Genomic DNA, 22,454 nt, shown 5'->3' on the forward strand with positions numbered 1-22,454 from the left:
AGCAGTGAGTTAAGAAATAGTGTGAATCCTCGCCCTTGTGGACTGAAGTTGGACACCCGTGGGCTACACCATTCACCTACTAAGTTTTTTTTTGTTTAAAAGCGACTCTGTCATAAAAGAAGTATAGGCTGCCATTCTAGTTGTTAGGCTACACACAAACCTGAAACAATTTTGCTACAAAGTGTCATAATTCATCATCTATGTAAGTGGTAAAGAAAACACTTAGGCCAAAAGAATGACAGCAAAGGAACTAGAATTACCCTAATTATCTAAAGATTGATCAGTATTGGCAACCTCCAAAGTCTCTCACAACTGAGATCGTTTAAAAATTACCACTGAACAAGTTTCTATTACCCATCAACCCTCCCTCTGCTACCTAAAAATAGAAAATCCTTACATATGGCATAAATAGCCTATTTTTTTCTCATGACCAACAAGCTCCCACCTTGACAACACTGTGAAAAAAAAGGTCTGACATACAGAGGACAGAGGTTCATACTGTCCTCCCTGGTTTAGGAATTAGGAAAGCCAACATAAGGCAAACATGGGTAAGTTTACTAGATGTATTCATAGTGAATAAAATTTTTTAACGTTTGTGTGGCCAAACCTTGGTCTTATCACACCATAACACATTTTCCCACATGCTTTTGGGAGACTTGATGGATTTTTTTTTGTAAATTGCAACCCTACCCCATAGTCCAGAACCCACCAACAAAAACACTATCCCCATGGTAAAGCCTGGTGGTGACAGTATCATGCTCTGTGGTTGCTTTTCTTTAGCTGGAACTGTGGCTTTTGTCAAGGTGGAGAGAATTAACAGTTTCAAATACTAGTCACTTTTGACCAAAAACATGGCATCTACTAAAAAGCTGAAGAGGAATATTACCTCTTTCTACAACAATGACCCAAAGCATACATTCCAATCAATAAAGACTTCACCAGAAGAAAATTAGTCTTGGAATGGCCCAGCCATAACCCAGATGTACATCTAATAGAAAATCTGTGGGGTGACCTGAAGAGATGTCCTCACAATCTGACTGATTTGGAGCGCTTTAGCAAGGAAGAGTACCCAAATATTGCCATGTCAAGATGTGCCATGCTGATAGACTTCTACCCAATGGAAATAAATGTGGTGGTGTCCTAATTTATTCCTCACCAGAACCTTAACTTTTGTAGAATTACATTTTTCAGAACATCTTGAAAAGTCTTTTCTTCAGTTTAAATTGTTTAAGTTATATTACTTGAATTATATTGAACTTGAATTGTACTGTATTGTTAAAATTGAGATTAAATATCTGTATGTCCAAGAATGTTACAAAAAACACAGACTTCCATAGCGTTTTTTCATATGACTGTATGTATGCATACCAATATTTACCTCTTTTAGTGAAACAGGATTAAGATGGGTATATTTAAATTATAGTTTGATTGTTTTCCTATAATTCTAGGAGGATACAGCTTTACACAGTACAGTGAACCACTCACTACAGTCCTTGAATAAGCTTTCCACATCAAGGTCATACAAATAAACACATAGTCAGGCCAAACAGAGTTACAGCCAATTAATCATCCACTATGTATTTGTAATACAGGATAAATCCTGCAACCTGGGGAAATCCATTCAATCGCACGGGGAAAAAATATTAAAGATAAAATTCTTGCCAGGAAGTTAGTGCAAAGCTGCACAGCCAACTGCTGACCACACACTAGTCAATGGTAACATGACCAACCAAAGGTACAATTATCTTCTTGCTATGGATCGTATACCTGGATTATTGCTGTACACCAACTGACCAGCAAATCCAACATTTAGCCAGAAGTGCTCCCCAGTAACCACCAGCCAACAGGTGCACCTTAAAAACTAGCAAAGCTATTTTATAGCAAACTGCAGGGAATACTCCCAATGTCTGATGATTCTTAGGTTTTGGCTCAATGGTGGTTTAAACATTCTTGAACAATACACTGATCTCAAATTATCAAATTCTGTTTACATGTATTTTACATTAGATTTTTTTTATTCAAATATAAAGTCTAATCTAATAAAATATTGTGTAGTGTGTATGGTAATTTTTATCCAGTGTGTTTGAATGCTTCCCCTCCATTACCTCCCTACTGAAATAATACTTACCCGTTTGTACCTATCCTTGGCATCATCATATCTATTTCGTTTGAAGAGGTAATTGCCAAACTTTCTCTCAGTAGTAGCAATTTCCAAGACCTTTTCTACAGGAAAGGCTGCTCGATGGTTCTGCAAAGCAAAAAATTTAATGTATGTATTTAGTGTATGTCAGCTGTTTACAGCAGAAGCAAAATAACAATTTTGTTCCATTGTGAGGCTTACCTCATTCCCTATACACTACATGAAGCACTCACAGAAACTGACAAAAATACAAACAGCAGAACAATAAAGCAACACACTGTGCTTTTCAATGGAAGCATCAGACGGTGCTTTGTACTGGTCACTATAGGAAGCAGACAGTACAACACACAGTGTATACAAGGCATAAGGGGAAAAAAAAACAAGAAATTGTATTAAAACTTTTTCTGCAGAAGGAACAACTTACCGAGGACAGAGCAAAGAAAGAATCAGATTCTGCTGTATCAAGGAAGTCAAGAAGCTCTATTTCAAACATCACAGTAGCAGAGGGAGGAATAAGTGGAGGACAACCCAATGCACCGTATGCATAAGCTGGTGAGTAAAGGAACCTTGATAACTCTCCCCGCTGCATTGTCAGTATACCAACCTCCATACCTAGAAGAGTAATATCTGCAACAAAAAGTGTATCAAGAGATATCCAATATGGTAACCTTTGTGGTAGAACATCAATATATATTTTTCACATTTTTTTTGTTAACAAAGGCCTTACCTTCTCCAAGTTTCATAAGCCGGGGGTTTCGATGAAACCAGTTTGTGTCATAGGGCTTATCAGAATGTTCTAAGTATCCTGAGTACTTTACTGTGGGGGTATAAAAAAAATTATCTGTAGGTGCATGACAAAACAATATTATATAACACAGAAATAAAGGGTAGTGGATTTGTTAACTTACAGGAATGCCCTATTTTGTAGCAGAAGAAATCCAAGCATTAATTATGTCAAAGGGATCTCAATAGGAAAAGCGACACAAGTCATTTTGCAAATTCATGATAAATGACAATGTCTGTGACTTTGGCTGCATTGCTAACAATTGCTAAACACATCTCTGATAAATGTAACTGACTTCCAGCAGCTAAACAGAAGATAAGTATTTCTGTCTGTGTACAGAACCTATTCATTTGTCTAAAGAAAATGGCCTCAATAAAGAATTGGCAAACAAATAAAGTCCTAAGTACAACAATATATCTAGTTGAAATTTTTATTCCAAAATCAACCATGAAAATGTAATGGTCCTTTAATCCCGATCACTGAATTTGGTAGGAGACTCTTAATTTTTTTTTTAATTTACCTGAGCTATATATATGACTTAGTTTGTGTTATTGTTTGAAATCACAGACTAGAGTTTTAAATTAGATTTTATTAAAATGCTCTATTGCCATTAAAATCCCAGCTTTCACCTTGTGAAAGGCTAAATCTGCTGTGAACATTCTTTACAGTTCACATTTTGTATTATTTTGACAGCATATGCAAGTTATAGATAGACTTTAATTGATCTGCAGTCTGAAGATAATAATGGGGAGGTGGTAAAAATTGGGAAAATGGTTATGAAAACCACCTCCATAATGGCTTTTTTCTTTAAACTCATTCAGCATTTTACATAAGCAACAGAAAGATGGTGTTACCGAACCATCAGATTACATATTAAAAAGACTAGGGAAAAATAGATAAAAAAACTATTTGCTCATCACACAGACTATGTGCACTATAAATGTTGTCTGAAGTAGTATTCTCATTCCAGGCTTCTTCTTAGTGGAATCCTTTTTAAAGTTTCATCACCTGCTGGTTGACAACTTACAATGCAATAGATGTCCATCCAGCAATGACTCACAGACTCACATTCAGTGACAGCACTTTGTCATGGCAAACATTGGCATTGCATTGACTTTTCAAACCTTGTAGTGCACTTCCTGTTAGAGCAGTCATCCCACACTTACCACTGAAAGTGATAGCAACCATTTTCACTAAGTTCAGGTTCGTCTTGCTGGTTTCCCTGTACTATAATTTCATATGGGTAATCTGTTCCACAAGAAGACAGGCTTGAATTGAATTTCAGCTTCAACATACAACATTTTTTGTGGCAGTGTCCAAGTAGTTTACAGTTCACATACATCAAAATCCCTGAGACTAAATGCCAACTAGTGCTATATAATCCTCAGTATATTTGCTTCACATACCAATTAATGATGAATCAGGAGGAACGGTCTCCCCACATCCAGCTCTGATGACTTCTTTTAACACTCCTCTGTCTCCTGACACATCTTGCATGCTCAGGGCCAACTTTTCAAACACAGACTAAGAAAATTTAAAAAGAATTATTTTTTTTAACAAGGTGCACAGACTTTAAACTCCCATGAGCACTGCTCAATAAAAAACTAAATGGATTTTGTCAACCTACATCTAACAGACCTTACAAATGCACATCAAACGCCTATATGCCATTACTCGAAGTCTTGTCTCAGATCACCAGATTTGGTTCTGCTATATGTTCCTTTGATCTTGAACCCCAATACTATTGGGTTTCATGGTCTTTTGCTAAACCCTGTCTGCTGTTCCAATGTCTAATGGGGTATGCTCATTGGATATTGGAATAGTAACTGTATGGGGCTCAATTCAAGCAGGGTTCAGATCACAAGTCCAGGACCAATCCAGGATCTCAAATCCAGGAGCCGCCAAGAGCCTCCTGGGATGCGTGACGTAGGTATCCCGGGAGGCTCAGTGCTTCCATTCAGTCTTGATCACCGTGGTAATCAAGACTTTCTTTTTTAAAAAGTTCAATTACATTTTTACTGTCTATATAAGGGTTGTCTACCCCTTTTATGTAAAGTAAAAAAAGTAGAGTTTAGGTCTGCTTTAAAGCGTATTTGTGAGACGAGAAAAATTTGCAGATCTCACGCATTCACTGTGAGATCAGCAAGTTTTTTTCTAACCTACATCACCCGATCTGGCACCTGGGTCGGGTGACATAGGAAGAAGTACCCGGAAGAAGAGGGGAAGATGGCGGTGCCCGGCACGCCGGTTTGGAGATGAATGCCGGGACGACACGAGACCCGATGGAAGACACCTCCAGACTGATCGACTGCTCTGCAGGATTGAAGGTAAGAGTATTTTTTTGTTATAGGCATTTTTGAGTTTAGTTCCTCTCTAAGGGGCATCAGGGCAGCTCTTGTACAGCTCAGTGATCAGGAAACTAAGAACAGGTATTGCTGGGACATCGTCTGTCCCTTTCTGCAATAACCACCTGACGGATCATGGATTTTTCAAAATTCCTTTTTAAACAGATATTTCCAAAAAAACAAAAGGTCCGCTTAGATGCCAGGCCCACATCACATGTATTAAAAGCTAAACGTGACAAAAATATTTTTATTTAAAAGAAAAAAAATACTCTATGTTGAAATCCAGCTTCCAACACTTCCATGAGGGGGAACATGCCAGAAAACCAAAACCAGCAAGTGAAAAAAATGCAAATGAAGATGGCAACACAGAACAGAAAAGAATGTAAGAACACTTATGAAGCATACTCTTATTCTTATAAACATTAGTCTTTTTATGGATCTATAGGTAAAAATTCTAATGACTATAGAGCAACACTGGTGCCATCTATCTGCCTAAAATTCAGCTTAATTCATCATAACCTCCCATGTCACCGCAATCTTCCCTTGCGATCTTCGGCCATCCTGATTGGTTGGGCTGGGATGTCAAAACTTCCGACACATGCAGAGGAGCCAGGAAACTTTTTTTGCCAGAAACCCAGAGCAGTCAGGGCAGGGATTGTTGCAAAAGTATTATCTCCTGCCCTTTTCTGTAATAATGGCCTGCCTGATCACAGCACCTTAAAAATGGAACTTTAAAATCATGTTCACTCATCACTTCAGCTACACCAACCATAACCAATGTGATTGGTTCCTCCATAAAAGAGAAATTCCTGGGGCTTCAATGTATGGGGGAGCATGGGATGTGCAGTACTCTGAGTGCCACACCCACCTAGGTCATGTGACCAGTCTATGGTGGCTGCCATAGAACAAACATTTCACTGGTCATTGACATTTTCCAGTAGGACTGCACTGCTCTGTGTCATACTATGAACACCATTATTGTAGCAGGTGAGTTTATTAGACCCAAGGGGGTTAAACATACAGGTAGAGCCCTTTGACAGGAAACCTGCTATGTGTGAGGAAATGGCCTGTGACAACACCCCTCCAGCTTGTACGCGGGGGAAGGATGGGGCCTAGCCTTACATAACATGACCCATAGTCGGTGTGCGGCCTCACCATGCCATCTGTGTTGTCCCGGCCCCGCGGGGTACAAGCATGGCCGCGGATTCCTCTCACAGACTCTCCTATCTCCATGGCACCCAGCGCTTCTCTCAGCTTGCACCACGTGACCTCTCCCGTATTCCGGCGCTCTGCGCACCCCAGCGCGTGCCGCTCTACTGTTATCAACCAATCAGCTGGCGCCTTTTCCCTACGGGTTACAAATGGGGACAAATCAGTGTGTGATCCGTAGAATACATGTGAAAGGTGTTATAACCAATCACCACGTTATCCATGGGTGCTTAAAAGTGTAATATCATTTAATTTATGTGCATATTCTAATAAATATTGGAAAGCTTGTTTGCTGACATCATATATAAAGAGACCCTGTCAGTCACATATTCTATGTAAGGGAAAGGCCATTATAATAAATTCTATGGTGGTCTGTGACTTCTCCATTTATCACTTACAGAGGTTCTGTAAGGTTCTACAGAAATCCTGAGTGAGGGAAAAGGTACAGCTACTTGTTACCTTCCACATACTCACCTGAAGTGACTGACTGCAGAAGAAAACACAGAGCCTGATTTATTAAAGTGCTACAACGCTGGAGAGGATACACTTTCATCAGTGAACCTGGGCGATCCAGAAAACCTGAAATCGATCCGGTCCAGGATTGAAAACATTTGCTAATAGCAAATGACTTTTAAGAAATCCATTCCAGGTTTGCTGAATCACCCAGATCCACTGATGAAAGTGTACCTTTTCTAGCCTTGGAGAGCTTTATTATCAGGCCTGGGTAGCACCATCTTTCTTTCTTTCATGGCTGGAAGACATAGCTTACTGTCACTGTCACATCTCCGGGAGTTCCAGAAAATAATCCCCTGTTACAGATTTCCTGAATAGATTCCATGAATAGAATAGGAATTGATTGATTTAGATGGGGGTATGTAGTCACACCCTGGCCTGTCAATTCAATAATGAATGAAGCTACTACACATAAATAAAAGAAAACTTTTGTAATCCTGCACAAAAACTCTCTCCTGAGTTCAGGTACACTTAAATTGCTGATTGCTTGCTGAGAGGATTATCTCCTGTTTTCCTGACACAAGGTAGCCCCAGGCAGGTGATATTGTCTAGGTTAAGATGATATTTTCAGTTTGCTGCAGGCAAAGATTTCCACAGTCTCCTCTTACAGGTGAGAAGGTGGTAGGGTATTGTCTGTGTCAATCGTTTGTGAACCTAAGAACTGCACAGGCTTTAGGATTTGCATAAGTGTGAGAGTAAAGATAGCACCATCCTTCTGATGTGAGAAACAGATGATGGTATTGTCAGGGTGATTAATGTGGTCTCTGTGATAAGTTCATTTTACACTTACTCATTACATGAATGCTATTGAAGTGACAGGGTGACCTAAAGCATACCTTAACTCTGAATTTTCACTTTACATAAAGGGTAGACAACTCTTTTATGTAAAGTAAAAATTCTGTTGTTTTTTTTTTTTTTTTTAAGTGCAACACCCTTTTTTTTTAAAGAATTGGGGTGCAGCACTGCACCCCAATTCTTGATCATCTAGGCTATCCTATAGCCCCCTGGGATACCTATGTCAAGCATTCCGGGAGGCTCTTGGGTGCTGCTTCTGGCCATGCCTGAGCATCTCAGGCAGAAGGAGCCCTTTTGTCAAAAGGAAAAAAATTGCCGATCTCACACATGCGCAGTGAGACCGGCAAGTTTTTTTCCCATCTACCTCACCCGATCTCGCGCCTGGGTCGGGTGACGTAGGAAAAAGAAGAGGAGAAGTTGGTGGCGCCTGGAGTGCCGGCCTAAAGACGGGTTCCGGGACGACGCGGGACCCAATGCAAGAGACCTCCAGATGGATCAGACTTCCCTGCGGGATTGAGGATAAGTGTATTTTTGTTGTTATGGGGTACTTTTGAGTTTAGTTTCTCTTTAAGAAATGAAGCCTACATGGTGTAATAGATACAACATACTTACCTTTTCACTGTCTTGCGTCCATGTTACTCACTCACCATTGGTGGCTGCAAATATCTGCTATCCCACTGCACACTGTGGATTATCTGTCTGGCTAGCAGTCCAGTAGTTATTAATGGGACGGCTGGAGGAACCGCAGCATGCAGCAGGAGGCATTCACACATCTGGAAATGTTGGATAGCTGCAATGTCTACAAACCAGCAAAGTGGCGGAAATTGAGGAGGCTGCCAGAAAGTTCTTACATTTCCTCTCATAAACATTTGCATTCTCATGCTGCCTTATCAGAGACACACCCCTAATTGTATTGGTAAAAAATATTCTACTGTTTACAGTGCTAATAGTTTCATGGTTATTATTTGGTTTGTGTTATCCAATCTGATTGTTCCTCTTGGTACCTCCTCACCTCTAGAACACGTACATGAAGCACGCCTCACATGACCAACAGATAAGGTGCTGGTGGAGTCAGTACCCAGACGTATACTGCACATTCCTACAGACTGACTGCTCCTTGGTAAAACAGGTATGTTTCTACACTCTGAGGGTGAATATGTAACTTATAGAGGCATAAAACCATTATCTAGCCTTAAAAGCACCTGTCTGATTTAAAAAAAACTTTTACATTTTAAAACCAAATATCCAAACACCTAGTGGTACATTTATATAGCAGTGAATATGACAGTCATCAGACATTTACTGCAGGTGAATTCATCACTGTAATTTAAACTACCAGAAAGATTCACCTGTAGTAAATGTTTCATGATTGTCTCATTCACTGTTTTTTAAAGATACCCCTTAGTTTTGTATACTAGAATTTCCAACATTACACAGAACGATAAGGTGCCCTTACCTAATGCAACTAATCAGATTTCAGCTTTTATCATCCTAATGTAAAAGAAGGTTCAGATTTGATGGTTTGTAGGTTTTTTTTTTGTGCATTGATTTATTTATTGGAAACTTACCAAAATATATGACCTGGAAAATATATTGCAGTTATTCCAGTTTTCTATGTTAGGATAAAAATGGTAAAAAGAAGAGCTCATTGTTAAGTTTTAGTCTCTTGAGTAGGGTAATACAGGATCTGAAATAACTAAGAATAAATGTTCACTCTGGATGCAGGGGTTGTGTAACAATTGTGCAGTTCCGTGTACATTCTAGAGAATAAAAAACATAGTTTTATATACAGTGGGACATTAAATAAATAAATAATAAACTCAAAATAAATCTTTAATTATTACAAATATTTATAAAAAGACAAAAGAATATAATAATGATAAAACAAATAAGACAACCTCCTGGACGTTTAAGACTAGGTACTAGCATACAAAAAACGTGGTCTGTTAATAGGAGTCCAACATATTGCATATAATCAAACCACGTATACAGCAAACAGAGACTAATACCGTCTGATCCATGCATGTGTTTTTTTTTAATCTTTTTTTTTAAATAAAATAGAAAAGTCACAATTAGACTAATACAAACATGTATTTAGCTTGTTTCATTTGAGCCTGACAAATCTGACAATTGTTGCTGTATTATTTGCTTGACATTACACTTTGAAAGTGCAGTGTTTTTTGGTAATTCCTGGGAAACAAGCACTGCTTGTCACACCCCTGATCCCTGTCACTAAAACTGAAGTGTCATGCTCAGTATAAAAAATTGCATACATCGGATTTTTGCAATTACTGCAGCAAAAATTCCAAGCTCTCTTTTTATTATTGCCTTGTATTTATTAAACATTGACATATTACACAGGGCTCTACTCATTGGACCTGATTGATTAAAGCTCCCCAAGACTGATGAAGATGCACTTTCATCTGTGAAAAAGTAATTTGCTATTTGTTAGCAAATTTTTTCAATCCTGGGCCAGATTCATTTTAGGTTTGCTGGATCACCCAGGTTCACTGATGATAGTGTATCTTCTCCAGTTCTGGAGAGCTTTATCTCAGGCCCATTGTCTCTTTCCCTTAGAGCAGTGGTCCCTAACCCCCCTACCGCAGATCGGTGCTGGTCTGTGGCTGCTGAGTTGGGGGGCCGCCAATTACAGGAGGTGGAAGCGATGGCCCTCCTAACACTGCTCCAAAGCTAGTGACAGTGTAACAGCAGGAGCACAACTAGCGGGAATGCAGGCGGCTCTCCTCAAACTGCTTACACAGGAGCTGCTGAGAATGGCAGAGCAATGTATGTAAGGCTTACACTTCTCTGCCCAGGAGCTCTGCCACCTGACAGCACCCCGGCTCTCTTATTCTACTCTGCGATTCTCAGCTAGTGTGCTGACAGGAGGCCGAGAATAGCAGAGTAGTGTAAGCTGTACATATAGCGGGCCGCGACAAAATTTTATTCTATATTACCGGGCCCTGCAGTGGGAAAGGTTGGGGACCAATGTCTTAGAGGATCACAGACGAGCACTAGTCACAGAGCCACATTGCTGCTTTCATACTGAGGTGTGAAAACATGCTTAGATCTCATGCCCGGAGTCCTGAAAGATATATGATTTAACCCCCTGCATTTGGCCCTAAACCTGTAGCAAGTTTGTGTAGTGGAAAAAAATGGTTGGTTTGGTTGGCCCTTCTGCTACTTTCAGTACCTCTGACATCTCTTTTAGAATTCCCAGAATACTGAATGGGGCCTATAAACAGAATAACATTTTGTACATTCTGTTCACTTCATGTCTTCTTACGATAAGAAGATGCTGAATCCATAGCACATATTAATTTTCTGTAACACTGTTTTTGTATTGTACATTCTATTTAGTTATATGCAGATAAGATGTACAATCACCATTAGAGATACGCAGGTTTACTTCATAATCAAACCCATTTGTAGGATAATGGCAAGGAGTTGATAAGAACGGTATGTTTTTTTTCTAGCAAAACAAGGTAATGTGATGTTTACCCACTGTTGTTATATTGCAGATCCACACTGAGAGGGATGGCTTGTAATATAAAACTCCCTATACTGGAGAACCAGTTGACTTGTCCGATATGCCTGGAGGTATTTAAAGACCCAGCCATGCTACAGTGTGGACATTCCTACTGCAGGGACTGTTTATGGGGATTAATGAAGGAATCCCACATCATTCTATTGTGCCCCGTGTGTCGCCAGGAAGTGGACTACAGTTCCTCACCTCCCAATGTTACATTAAAGCGCCTTATTGAGACCATAAAGATACTGAGTGAGGAGCAAGCTACAACCGAGACATGTCCAAATCACCATAACCCCCTCAGCCTGTACTGCGAGCAAGATGAAGAAATTATTTGTGGCCTTTGCGGCACTATTGGTGACCACAAGCATCACCACATCACACCACTCACAAGTGTATATAGTCGAATGAAGGTATGAATACACACATCTATGATATAAATAATTAATTTATTATATATACTGTGCCCCAACCTCTTTCCCAATGAAAAATAGTTGTCTTTTCTGATGTGGCAAGTCAGGGGAAAATTGTACTAAACTGGATGAATGATAACTTTAAGATTGAAAAGTATGTGCCATTAGAAAACCAAAACATCCACAAAATCACAAAGTATACCAATCACATCTCCCCATCTGAATTCATCCTAATCTGAAGATAATATCTATAGATTTTGTGATGTTTTGTTGGTTTAATGTCGGCATTAATAATGAAGAGCTTGAAAACTTGAACCACTTTATGTCTAGAATTATCATCTGGTATGACAAGAGTCTGGTGTACAAGGCTCAGATTCCAGTTCTTTGATTTGTATAATAATTTGGCCGTACCACTTTTCCATTATTTGTAACACATTTTGCATGACAGTCACAAATTAATGCTTAATAGTGTATTATCACATTATTTACAGGAAGATGCGTCCGCACTGATGACTGAGCTGCAGAAAGACAAAAAGGCTTTGGAGGAGCAGATAAATAAACTCATCAACAACAAGACTCGTATAACAGTAAGTGTGCAAACCATTCAGCAATGCAGCACTATAACAATTGTTATCTTTCAAAGAAATAGCTATTTTCAGTGGTAATGGGAGATGCAAGTGAGAGCTGCAAATTACAATCACATGGGTAAAATTAATGACAATGGGGTTGATTTACTGGGCCTAATTTAAAAAAGCTCCCCAAGGCTGGAGAGGATACACTTTCATCTGTGAAGCTGCGTGATCCAGCAAACCTGGAATGGATTTGGTAAAGGATTTAAAATTCAAGGATTCAAAACATTTGCTAGCAAATAACTTTGAAGAAAATGAATTCCAGGTTTGCTGGATTGCCCAGCTCTACTGATGAAAGTGTATTATTAAATCAGACCCACTGAAGGAGTTTAGGCTATTCACTCAGCAATGTGAATTTTTACTCTTCAATGGATAATTCACAACTGGTGAATGAGGTGAACCTTTGTTAACAATCCAGACATGTGCAAGCAAAAAATCATGCTTTAGAGGCTTAGTTCACTATCTATAATGCCAAAAATGATATGTTGTGGTATGCAATTAATATTCTCAGGCCCCATATATAATTTATTTGTCAGACATGCCTTTTTAGATGTTATTGTCTTGAAAATACAATATTGTTTTAAATCATTCCATAGACAGAAAAAAAATAAACCTAGACAAATGTGTGGCTATAATTCATGCTCCATTTAAAGTCTTTATTTGTAGCCACCCCATTGTGCTGCAACGTGCTGAAACACCCATATCGACAATACACAATTTAAAGCGGGCCTATTACCACTATTTTTTATTGATAGAAAAATATAGATAGACAACCTTTCTATATATAGTGAAAATGTGTATTTTTTTCAATAAATTAGTCAAAAAAGCCAAAAGACTTCTGTCTTTTCTGTCATGCGAATGGGCAGGAAGATTGGCACCTTCTTTTTTTTTTTTTTTTTTTTTTACAGCGACAGCAGCATTTGTTTCCTCTCCTGACTTCTGTTAGTTTGTGTTTTTTTTTTTTTTAAGTGCAACACCCTTTTTTTTTCTAAAAATTCCTAATTCTTGTTTGCCTAGGCCAGAGGTCAGCAAAATATTTTGGCCACTAGGCCATTTCAGGGGTAGGCAGGAGCACACTAGGCCAGAATCTCTCTCGAGTCCTGTCCTAATGGCTCTGCCCCCCACCAAGAATGGCCCCTGAAGGGAAATCCCTCTCCTCCACAATGCATACAGAGGAGAGGGAATGTTCCCTATTTACCCCAGCGACGGAGGTGTTAACGCCGGCCGCGGTAAATAGGGAAGGGAGCCACATATTGGAGGCTCAAGAGCTGCATGCGTCTCCGGAGCTCTGGCGGCTTCAAGTCTGGTAGTTTTTCCTGCTCCATCGTGGGTTGCCGGCCGGGATTAAGCTGGATCAGCCAGGGGGCGTTAGGCCAGGACAAACTACCAGCTAGGCCGTAGTTTGCCAACCTCTGGCCTAAGCAATCAAGAATGAATGGGAGAGCAGTGCCTCCCAGGATACCTATGTCAGGCATACCAAGAGGCTCTTGGCTGCTCCTTCTGCGCATGCCAGAGATGCTCGGGAATGTGCAGAAGGAGCCCTTTCATCAACAGGGAAAAAATTACCAATCTCACACATGCACAGTGAGATTAGCAAATTTTCTCCCAAACTGTGATTTTAGTTTGGGGTTTACTTCCACTTTAAGGAATCATAAGGCAGGTAGTTTTTCTATAGGCAGGAAACTGACCTGCTGCCCTCTAGTGTTTGTAGGAAAAAACACTAGCAGCCTATACACAGACCGACTACATAAACAAACACTTTTTTAAAGAACAAATTATAAAAATGTATTACTCATATACGATTGTGTGCTTGATTCTCTTTATAAATTCTTAGTTTGAGGCCAGTGGCTTTAGATCTCCTTTAAGTTTTTTTGGATGCATGCAGTTTGTCTGGTGTCTTTGAGTAAATAACTTTGTGGAAATGCTTACTTGTTCATTGCTTACATGTTAGGTAAGAAGCATTTTTGATTCCCCCACAGAAAGTACGGTATATTTAAAAAGGGGAACATAATAGACATGGATTGAACATGTACTGGATGGCATCATTCCGCAGCTACTGGTATATTATTATAATTATGTTAATAACATTACCTATATACACATGCAGATCTGGACACCTTAATGTGCAGTAAGATCAGTGACACTCAGAAATCTTTTGCAAAGCTAAAACTTCATTGAACTTTACAGAAACCATTTCAAAAATTAGACACCAGCAATAGACATTTGGCTCCTTATTACTATTAGTGTCTAGTGTTGTAATTGCCTTTTACATATGAGGACTGTCTGGTATTTTTTGGAATACAAGCCGCTGAACCCACGTGGAATGTCATTTGTACACCAATGAAAATGTAGGTATTTATGTAGGCAGTGGCTGGCAAGACATGAAAATCCAGCAACTGCTTAATCTGAAACCAATACCATTTGTCCTTTTTTCCTCTTCACTTGTCCTTTTATAAGTTGATAATCAGAACTCTATAAAAAATAAATTTTTATTTCACTAAACCATTCAAACAGCCTCTGAATTTTTGGATTTGTTATTTTAAAAAGCCAGTATAAAGGGAGAGAAATAAAAACAGAAATAGTTAAAAGGTTAACCATTTTTTCCATATATGTGGCCCATGGGGCATGACAGGTGTTTCCTTTGTATATGTACTTTGCACTTACAGCACCTTAATGCAATAGACAAACACTGTGGTGCTATTTATTCGACCACTATTCTACCACCACTCTACTATTTATTCTTTATATAATACTACCAAAAGGTACAGTGCTGACTGATCTGAAATGCAGGACTCCGCATGTGCCACGCATTGTGGTGTGAATGCAAACAAAAAATACAGCATTCAGATAATACAAATGGCACAACTCACAACTATGTGGTGCCACTATCGCAGCCACATAGATATGAACCGGGGATAAAGGTATCTGTCTCTCCAGCCTCAAAAAATTGTATTGGTAGGTGGAAATTGTAGTTCCAGATCAAATGCTTTAGACCACATTTAAAGCAAAAGTTCGGCTTTTAGAATCCACAATCAAGCAGGTCAATATTGCAGAATTGGACGGGCAATGTCCCTTCTGCAATAATCTCCCCTACTTGATTACTTTGGACATCTGGTAAAAAGAGCTGTGCATGCGTAGCGTTAGCTTTGGCTGCCAGAATACCCGGCATTACCGGTTTCCTCTGCGCATGCTGAGAATAAATAAGCTCCTCCACACCTTCGCCATCATCCCAGCCCAGTCAATCAAGGTTTCTGAAAGAGGAAGAGAACAAAGAAGAATATAGCATCACCTTGTGAGGTAATGGGGACAGGTGAGTAACACAGGGTTTAGTTCTGCTTTACCAATATTTACTAACAATAGACCATTCTTGTAAATGAGCAAAGTATTTCTTAAAACTTTCCATTTCACAAGTGCGTGGTGCTTACTAAAATATCCTTTGTAAGTAGTGTGAGCTCATTGTGTACTTTGTAATGCTGTGGCAATCCCACACACACTGATTAAGTTGCAGTCACACTGAAACAGAAAGCCATTTGTCCTTGTGACTTCTCCTTCATAAGGCTGGAGATAAGACATCTCTGGCAGGGTAACAGTAGTCTTTCATAAGGTGTGTAACAACCCTCGGACAATAGAAGAAAAAACATCCCAATGTCTCATATCCTGTACAGAATTATATTTCTAGAACTCCTGGATTAAATTTTACACTTTGCAAATTGTGACAAAATATTTCAGCTTGGATTTTTCTGAACCGTTATCAGGTTAACATTAATTTCTGTTGTTCTGAAACCATATCAGGCCCTATTGACATTCAAATGGTGGAAACTGGCCAACTTTTCCTAATTTTTCAATGACAGATGTTTTATTGACTTGCCTGTGGAAAATGTCTGACGATTTAATGGTACAAAATGTCCAAACAATCTAATGGTACAAAACAACAAGGTTAATCTAACCTCGTAAGAGGTAGTGGTTGTTTACCCCTAATGGACCAGATCTACCTTGTCAAACCTACTATGGATCTGTTAATTTGTCTTTGGGATTTATTAAAGCTCTTCAAGACAGGAGAAGATGAACTTTCATGGAAGGACCTGAGTGATCCATTATACCTGGATGGATCTGGTCCAGGACTAAAAACATTTGCCAACTAATAGCAAATAATTTTTTAGGAAATCCATTCTAGGTTTGCTGGATCATTCAGGTTTTTTTATGATAGTCTTATCTTCTCCAGTCTCTGAGAGCCTAAACAAACCAGCATTTTATGTCTATTGTTCCTTATATGCCTTTATGTATATTAACATATGTATGATTATTTTTTCCATAAGCAGAAACAGCTAGCAAAAATCTTTAAGCAATATATAGTCAATTCAGATACCATTTTATCAGATTTCTTTTTGTCTTTGATTGTGCCATAATCCACTGCAATATGGAGCAAAACCATTGAATAAGATACAAACAGTAAAGTATTTTGGAATTGCTATCACAACATAACTCTCTTATAACACTGCTGCATTCTTTTTTTTATTCTATTTATAGTGTGGTATCATTATTCCATTGCATGATTTGGGCATAAATAACTTTGGCATTAATTATATGGGCAGCTTTTGTTTTGACTTGTTTGTAAAGATCACTCCTCCATTTACATGAACTTGGTGGTGTACCCTCTGGAATGTCTTTTATTTTTAGCAAATGCCACAGTTGCTGGATCTCCATTCTGGTCTGTTTGTAATAAGCAACTTACTGGTAAACTTTCCTATTATGTTTATGTGTAAAACAAGAAAATAAAGAATATATATCTGCAATGCTTTAGTCATCACATTATCTTATTGTTATTATTTTTGCTTAATTTTTTTCTGCAGAATGAATCAGATGTGTTTCAGAGCCTAATCTGCAGGGAGTTTCAGGAGCTCCAGAGATACATTGCAGAAGAAGAAGCTCACTTCCTGAAGCTGGTCTCTAGTAAAGCTACAGAGCTCATCAGCAACATTGAGATTCAATTGGAGCAGAAAAATGAAATCCTGAGAACTGTACAGGGGAAAGAAAGACAACTGGAGATTCTGGGAAATGAGAATCACCTGCACTTTATTCGGGTAAGAAAAGAATTTGTGTAAGACTTCCCACTCAACAATGGATTATATATATATATATTTTTAGCTTGCCAGCAGATATATATATATATACACTTATATACTTAGTGAGTCTACCAGTGGACTACTTCTAATCTTAGAATTACAACACTTACTCATCTCATTCTTCTGTATCAGAACAACAGAAAAAAGGTAGGAATCAGGAAAACTATTTCTTTCCGTAAAATAGAAGGACTTTGTTCTGTAGGTTCTGTAGACCTCAAATATAGTTTAGTACAAATTAATTATGTAAGTTTGGGCAGAGAGTATGGGAGAATTTCTGGCAATATCAAACAGTATTTTTAGCTTGCCAGCAGATACTAAAAAATAGGTATATTTACTGGATCATTAAAGAATAGGGTTTCCATAACTAGAAGATTCCCAGGCTATACATATATACATACATACAGAGTACCTTAGTCTTTTTAATATCTTGTCCATTCTATTATGACAATCAATTCACTGTACTCAAATAACCTCCACAGCAACAGATCTCAATCCAACTTTGAGATGTGGATGGATAAAATTTGCATCATGGATCTGCAGCCAACAAATTTGCAGTAACTTTTTGAGTCTATTATGTAAATATGAACCAAAATCCTTAATGTTTTCAGCACCTTGTTGAATATATGCCATGAAAGATTTTGGCATTTCTGAAGGCACAAAGGGGTCCAAACTGGTACTAACAAGATCTACATAAAAAGGTAAAACATTTTCAGTTTAGCATGTGTAAAAAAATAAGAAAATATTTTAGAGAAGTATGGTGTTCTGTACTTCTAACCACTTCTTGTCCTAAACTGACAATGGTATTCCTCCAGCTAGTACAGTGAAAAAGAATTATTACCCTAGGCCATAAAACAAACTTAACAAGCTGAAAACATATTAAACAAATCAAGAAAATTAGCAAGTTTACTTTTTGGTTTTAGGTAATATGCATTTTAAATTTAAGTTTTTATGATCAGGTAGGTCATTATTGCAGAAAGGGACAGGTGATGTCCCTTCTGCAATAATGCAATGTACCTGCCTAACCGCGCCAGAAATCTGACAAAAAGCTGAGCTGCACATGTGCACATTCACAGTCATGAGTGTTGTTTTCAATAGTAGGAATGCCTCTTATATTGCTGGCCAGTGGGAAGGCTGCCACCCATGTAGATAAAAAAAGATCATTGGGATTTGTTAAACTGACCTGAAAGTTACAAACTGCTCCTTGTTTAAAGAACCTGTTGCAATCTCCAAATGAACCCTGGTTGAGAAACACTGGTATATTATAATCCTGTAACATCATGAAAGAATTCCTCTTTCTAGATGAGGAAGATAACAATTTCTATAGTTAATTACATCCAGATTTTGTAAGGAAAAATGTTTGGTAAGCATACCTAATCTGAGCTCACTCTAACCTCCTTTCTGTGTCTTCCTTTGTTTAGAACTATTCTGCTGTCACATCCAGGTAAGAGACACAATTCACCATCAATATGTAGATAGGAGGTATGAAAAGAGAATTCTAGAAATAATCATTTATTTTAACCCTGCAGTTGTCAACCACCAAGCCCACGCAGCGTGGACACAACCTATAGTGCTGTCTCCTTCAAACCCGGATTCCGTCAAGATGACATCAAACTCACAGTATGGAAACGCCTGCAACGCAGAATTCTTCCTCGTAAGGATTTTATTTGTTGTAAAGCTTACCATTACTTTATTAAGTGGAAACACCAGCTAGAGAACCATAATGAATAAAAGCAATTGAATACTCACATAATGCGTAAAAAAATAATAAATAATATCAATTATACTTTTAAAATGAACGTCCTGTCAGTATTTCTTATTCTAACACTGTACTTATTTCCAATTTCTTTTTAGCTCCAGAGATTTTGAAGCTGGACCCTCTCACTGCACACCCTCTTCTGGAGTTGGCAAAGGGGGACACTATTGTGCAGTGTCGATCGCTAGCAGGCCGCCGTGGCAGCAATCCAGAGGGTTTTGAAAACAGCAGCTGTGTACTGGCAACACGTGGCTTTTCTACTGGCAAACACTACTGGGAAGTGATTGTCGGCACCAAACCAAAATGGAGAATAGGCTTGGTGAAGGGAACTGTAAGTCGCAAAGGAAAGATGATTAGAGCACCAGAAGCAGGAGCCTGGCTCATAGGGCTAAAAGAAGGACGCATTTATGAAGCCTTCAAATCTCCCAGTGTCACACTGCCCATCAACTCTCGCCCACAACGCATTGGTATCTTCCTGAATTATGAAAGGGGACAGTTGACCTTTTTTAATGCGGACAACCCTGATGAGCTTATTCCGCTGTATACATTCCATGCAGCGTTCCAGGGAAAGTTGTACCCTGTACTGGATGTGTGTTGGCAAGAGAGGGGAACCAATCCTCAACCTCTTATACTGCCATCTCCAGAAAGACAGGTCAGGACCATGTGAATGCTTTCAAAATCTATTCAAACAATGCACACTGTTTCCTGGGATAATATGTACAACTCAATACTCTACTTATTATTTCAGATAACACTGTGTTTCCAATACAGCAAATCAAAATGTGTTTTTTACAGTAGAGGATTACTCAAATATTTCTAACGTTTTTATTCTAACCTCTATAGATCAAAACATAAGACATACCAAAAAAACAACATCTGATCTTTTTCAAAGCCAGTTTCATATATTTTGCACTGTTTTAATTCATTTTCTAGATGTTTACTTCTTACAAGTTTTTAATTTTTTGGTCTTGTGTATTTGTAATGTATGATTCTACTAATATTTAGCATCTAAATGAATGTATCCAGAAACACTGCCTGCATGTCATAAGTAAAGAATACACATTTATTTAAAATATTAATTTAATAATAGGAGCTGGGAATTTATAATAGAAAGTATAATGTACTTTTAGTGAGCACTTATTTAGTTCTTATTGTGGTGTTTACCTTGAAGTAATTTATATTATGACTTTCACTTTTTTACATTTGTTCTTTTTTTTCTATTTTATTATATGTAGAGATTAGTAATTTAGAGATAAGGTTGATAGGCCACTACTATGACACTGCCTAACTGCTTCACAACTCCTGAGATAAGTTATCAGTCACACAAGCATTGTCTATTCTTTTTAAAGAGTCGGCTGACTCACTTGGATTGTAATATTTTCATTGTAAAGTATTGTGCAACAAGTAGCAAAACCGGTAAATGTAATAAAAAACTATATAAAAACAAGATTTTGTAGATTAAAAACAATGAAATGTTATTCATATAAAGTTGATCTTGTACATGTATATGTAAAAATAATTGAAATGATTTTTTTTTTGGATTTGTAGTGTTACTTCAGTCTAATGAAGGAAGGTAATGAAGGAGTTTGTACATATGTGGTAACATTATTATGGTTCCCTCTATAATGGGCTCAAGTAAAGTGTAATTAGACTTAATTTTTTTTGGAGGATCTTCTTGGAATAATCAACCCTAATTACTGTATATTGTGTAACCTAAATTAGGCAACTTTTCATCAATCCATTTGTAGCCACCAAGGTCCACCATCACATAAGTCTTCCAAGCCCCTCTTTCTTAAGTTGGAAGAAAAGTTGTTAGAGAAAAGTAAACTATGCTTTAAAGAACAAAACCCATAATACTTATTTGTCCCCGTTGTCTCACAGGGTGCCGCCATCTTCTTCTTTCTTTTTTACCTGTAGAGCAGGGGTCCCCAACCAACGGTCTGCAGCTCACTAGTGGGCTGGGACCGTCTGACAGCTGGGCCACGAGAGCACGGAGACCAGCGTTGGTCAGCGACTCTGGCCGGTGGGAGCGCACTGGCCAGAGCCGCAGACCATGTCTCCCATGTGCATCGCAGGCTCAGGGAGGTAGGTGGATTGTGTCCGATCTGAGCCTGCGATGGGAGAGTGGGTGGGTTCTGGCACCATGACATCACTCTGGGGGAAGTTTCTTCCCCTTTGAGCGATATACGGCTGTAGATTTTCAGTCTGTAGATTTAGTGGTCCACGAGCTCCAAAAGGTTCGGGACCACTGCTGTAGAGGATGACATAACTCCCATGCAGGCGTGCGGGAGTTTATTAATTCCAGGAACGTGCGGGGGAAACCGGGATTGCTGGGTATTCTGTCAACAAAAGCTGATGCTGCGCATGCACTGCTCAGTTTTTTTTCCAGATACCCGAAGTGATCAATTAGGTAGGAGGGGTTATTGTAAAAGGAATATCACCTGTCTCTTTCTGCAATAATGACCTGCCTGATTATTGGATTTTAAAAGTAGAACTTTAAACTTTTTTTTTTCAGCAGCCTCTGGATCAACTGCATATAGGAATTAGCATATAGGATTCTGACCAGGATATGCAGGTTTTCTGATATATTTCAATTTTATATGTAATTTTTAATTTAATTTTCTTTTTTGGTTCAGATTTATTTATTCTGACTATGATTGCAAAAACATGTTTGACAGTGGCAGAAACAATATTACATACATAGATAGCTTGGTTGATTAAAAAAATGATTTTGACATATTTTTATATAATGACTGTAATGTATTACCCAGACACTATCATAAAAGATAATATTAGGCACAGGGCTTAAGAAATAAACTACAGTTTTTTGTAAAATCTGTTTCTCTTTGCACAAAAAATATTTAACAGTTCATATTCCAAAGTGACTTGCTGCAGCTATCTTAGTTCAGTCTATCATTTAACTAACAAAGGAGCAATGTCTGTTAATCTGGTATATATTTCCTGCAATAATATATTTTCATAGCACGTAAATATAATCAATATAAAGAAATACTGTATATGGCTAATGCTGGAATCATAATGTAAACAGAAAAGAATGTGAAATTTTTCCTAATATAGAAAAACCGTGAAATATAACACTTATGTATCTCTCTATGGGATGTGTCATGAAAATCTCAGGCTTTGTAATACTGTCTGTGAATAAAATGAATGACATTCCTCAATAAAATATTACAATTTAAAGTACATAAATTACACTTTGA

The 22,454-nt window shown here is 38.3% G+C and overlaps 2 protein-coding genes across 3 annotated transcripts; one reads left to right on the forward strand and one right to left on the reverse strand.

Annotated features, from left to right (window-relative positions):
• Nucleotides 1–1,973: 1,973 nt before the first annotated feature.
• On the reverse strand, nucleotides 1,974–6,708 carry FKBP6 (FKBP prolyl isomerase family member 6 (inactive)). The gene is made up of 5 exons (XM_072428996.1): nucleotides 6,425–6,708; nucleotides 4,331–4,448; nucleotides 2,868–2,957; nucleotides 2,565–2,767; nucleotides 1,974–2,248 (listed from the first exon to the last, which is right to left on the reverse strand). Exons 1-5 carry the CDS (start codon nucleotides 6,500–6,502, stop codon nucleotides 2,102–2,104), a joined length of 636 nt encoding a protein of 211 aa, XP_072285097.1. The 5' UTR covers nucleotides 6,503–6,708; the 3' UTR covers nucleotides 1,974–2,101.
• TRIM50 (tripartite motif containing 50) lies at nucleotides 2,558–22,454 on the forward strand. Of its 2 annotated transcripts, none has more exons than XM_072428971.1 (8): nucleotides 2,558–2,692; nucleotides 8,805–8,915; nucleotides 11,308–11,728; nucleotides 12,220–12,315; nucleotides 17,208–17,438; nucleotides 18,899–18,921; nucleotides 19,007–19,131; nucleotides 19,332–22,454. In XM_072428971.1, exons 3-8 carry the CDS (start codon nucleotides 11,324–11,326, stop codon nucleotides 19,898–19,900), a joined length of 1,449 nt encoding a protein of 482 aa, XP_072285072.1. In that variant the 5' UTR covers nucleotides 2,558–2,692; nucleotides 8,805–8,915; nucleotides 11,308–11,323; the 3' UTR covers nucleotides 19,901–22,454. The 2 variants fall into 2 exon arrangements, with proteins under 2 accessions (XP_072285072.1, XP_072285081.1); XM_072428980.1 differs by lacking the exon at nucleotides 2,558–2,692 and adding an exon at nucleotides 6,199–6,256.

The sequence above is a fragment of the Pyxicephalus adspersus genome, chromosome 1 (genome assembly GCF_032062135.1).
Source record: "Pyxicephalus adspersus chromosome 1, UCB_Pads_2.0, whole genome shotgun sequence".
In the NCBI taxonomy this organism is placed as follows: Eukaryota; Metazoa; Chordata; class Amphibia; order Anura; family Pyxicephalidae; genus Pyxicephalus; species Pyxicephalus adspersus.